Source organism: Apaloderma vittatum, unplaced genomic scaffold (genome assembly GCF_000703405.1).
Source record: "Apaloderma vittatum isolate BGI_N311 unplaced genomic scaffold, ASM70340v1 scaffold12941, whole genome shotgun sequence".
Taxonomy (NCBI): domain Eukaryota; kingdom Metazoa; phylum Chordata; class Aves; order Trogoniformes; family Trogonidae; genus Apaloderma; species Apaloderma vittatum.
The window spans coordinates 1-3,026 of record NW_009698591.1 but is presented as its reverse complement, the minus strand read 5'-3'; the positions used below and the strand labels follow the sequence as shown (position 1 = coordinate 3,026).

General features: G+C 43.5%; 1 protein-coding gene across 1 annotated transcript in view; it reads left to right on the top strand.

Annotated features, from left to right (window-relative positions):
• Positions 1-2,598, top strand: part of FGF23 (fibroblast growth factor 23) — a 3,818-nt gene extending 1,220 nt beyond the window's left edge. The window contains exons 2-3 of the mRNA XM_009878080.1: positions 948-1,051; positions 2,161-2,598. Of these exons, the coding sequence (XP_009876382.1) occupies positions 948-1,051; positions 2,161-2,598 (542 nt within the window). The remainder of the gene's footprint in view (positions 1-947; positions 1,052-2,160) is intronic.
• The last annotated feature ends 428 nt before the right edge of the window (positions 2,599-3,026 follow it).

Genomic DNA, 3,026 nt, shown 5'->3' with positions numbered 1-3,026 from the left:
GCACTGTCTTGTTATTCTTCTTTCATATTTAAAGGTTTTATAAAACTCATTTTAAGTATGTTGGTAAAGAACTAGTGTGATGTTTTACAGAACAACAGACAGCAAAATAATCATGTTTTTTTTCTCATATCTGCCATGAAGCAAATACACCAGTATTTGGAATGATGAAGCAGGAAGGGTGGAAATCAAATTATGAAGGAGGTCATGAAAGGGAGGGTGACTGGATCACTGCAAGGTCACCATGGTACCACTGAGACACCAGGCTGGACGTGTACAGCCCTCCCAGGCAGGACCTGAGAGCTAGAGCAGGCAGCCAGTCCAACATAATTCAACCACACACTCACTTGGAGAGGAGAGCAAACCACCTGCTCAGCAGGTCAAGGGAAGATGTTATTCCCATTTTACTCAGCACTGGTGAACTTGCTCTTGGAGCTCTATAGCAAGGCCAGTTCAAGATGGATGTGGAGAAACTGGAGCTGGTCTGGCAGAATGTTTACAGGATGGTCAGGGGCCTTGAGCACTGGCTGAAGGAGCTGATATTGCTTAGCATAGCAAAAGGATGGTTAAAGCTAGTCTAATACCACAGGACAGTCACAAAGATGAGGGAGACAAACTTCCCTTGCTAATGGCTAATGACAGAAATTAGGGCAATGTCCCCAGGCTGTGGGTTGGGACATTAGGCAAAAAGAGTTCTCTCTGGAAGCTAGTGCAGCACTAGAATAGATCACTCAGAAAAGGTGGTGGCATCCCTATCTTGGAAGCTTTCCAAAACTCAGACAGACGTAAACATGGATGACCTGATCTAGAGTGGACAATAGTCCCAAGTAATGTGAGAGGTTGCTTCAGACACCAGAGGACACTTCCAGCCAGAGCATCTGTGGATCTGTAAGACATTGGGACAGTGTTGAACTGGGTCGTGGATTTGACAACTTTGTTTTTCTAAACAGGTGCCCTAATGATCAAGTCTGAAGGTGCTGGCTCAGTAATAATCACGGGTGTGAAGAGTGGACGTTACCTATGTATGGACACAAAAGGAAACGTTTTTGGTTCGGTGAGTGATCTTTACTAAGACTCAGGTCTAAAAGGCGGGTGCAGTCTGCCACTGTGGTGTCTATTTTCTCAGCTAGAGCAAAATCTGTACAGCTGCAGTAGGAGGATGTAGATTTAAGCAAGCTGAGGACCTGCCATTTAGGTTAAACTTTCCTCTTCTCTTTGGTTTTATTGATCTGTAAAGCTGACAAAAATTATCTGAGTTCCTGCTTGGGTGAAGGAAGGTGGAGTGAAATCCAGTGATGGAACAATCTGAATTCCTGCTCCAGCATAGACCCATGGGTTGGGAGTAGCTCAAACAATACAGCCCTCTGAATAAAAAAAAAAAAAACAACAACCCGCAATATAATCATTATAATACTTTTGCTGAAAACATGGGCATGCAGATCTACACTTGAATAAGCCTGAATTGTCTGAGTTACAGAGTTGGCAGATCAGGATCTAGAGAACAAGTCTTGTGGTCTTGTAAGGAGCAGCTGAGGGAACTCGGATTGTTTGGCCTGGAGAAAAGGAGGCTGAAGGGAGACCTTATTGCTCTCTACAACTACCTGAAAGAATCATAGAATCATAGAATGTTAGGGGTTGGAAGTGACCTCAAAAGATCATCTAGTCCAACCCTCCTGCCAGAGCAGGATCACATCCAGGAGGGTTTTGAAAGTCTCCAGAGAAGGAGACTCCACAATCTCCACGAAGATTGTGGCAAGGTGGATGTCAGTCTCTTCTCCCAGGTAACAAGTGATAGGACATGAGGAAATGGCCTCAAGTTGCAGCAAGGGAGGTTTAGATTGGGCATTAGGAAAAATTTCTTCAACGAAAGGCTTGTCAAGCACTTGGAACAAGCTGTCCAGGGAAGTGGTGGAGACACCATCTCTGGAGATATTTAAAAGACCTATGGATGTGGTGCTCAGGGACATGGTTTAGTGGTGGAACTGGCATTGCTAGGTTAATGGTTGGACTCAATGATCTCAAAGGTTTTTTCCACCTAAATGATTCTATGATTCCATGGTCAGAAAAATATGCTGCAAGATTTCACCCCTCATTCCATCTTTAGTCAGCACTTGCCCTTCACCAAATCCCTCTGCTCACAGGTGCCATGTTTTTTTCCCTAAGCATTACTTCAGTCAAGAGGACTGCGTGTTCCACCACAGGACACTGGAAAATGGATATGATGTGTACCAGTCTCCCAAACACCACTTCCTGGTTAGCTTAGGCAGAGTTAAACAAGCTTTCTTCCCTGGTATGAACCCACCACCATACTCCCAGTTTTTGTCCAGGAGAAATGAAATCCCTTTGTTTCGATTCAACACACCAGAGCCCCACAGAAATACTAGAAGTGTAGATATTGATCCAATGGATCCTCACCAGATCCTGGTCCCGCAGAGAAAGATCTCTGCCTTCGGATCTCAGTTACATCAGCAAGCAGACTTTTCCCACATGCCCAGAGAACCCATGAGAATCAACCAGAACGATGTGGTCAACCCAGATGACCCACATGCTATGATGGATGCCAGGAGGTATGCAAGTCCTCGCTTTTATATTACAAGATAACCGTGGGCTCACCACTTGCAAACTGAAGACATGGGTGGATACAATAGACAAAAGGAACTGCGTAGCACCCTCAGTCTGAAGGTCAAAACAGCTATTTAGAAACATGGAAGACATTGGGAAAAAATCATTAATTTCAAATTTTGTACTTACAGATGACAGTTTACCAAAAAAAAAACCCCAAAAGTTGGACATTTTCCAGTTGGGGCTTTGCCGTACTGAAAAGGAGAAAATTTTTTTTGAAAGATTAATACAAACCAAACCTTTCAGGGTCTGAATCACTTTAAGTATGCATTGGTGATAAAAAGAAATCACTTGTATGAAATGAGAAACTGATGTTGCATGACTGATGTAAGTGGGAAGGCACCTGGAGCATGCAAGATTCCAATAGAGACACAACCTATGGTGTGTTATTATATATTATATTATTA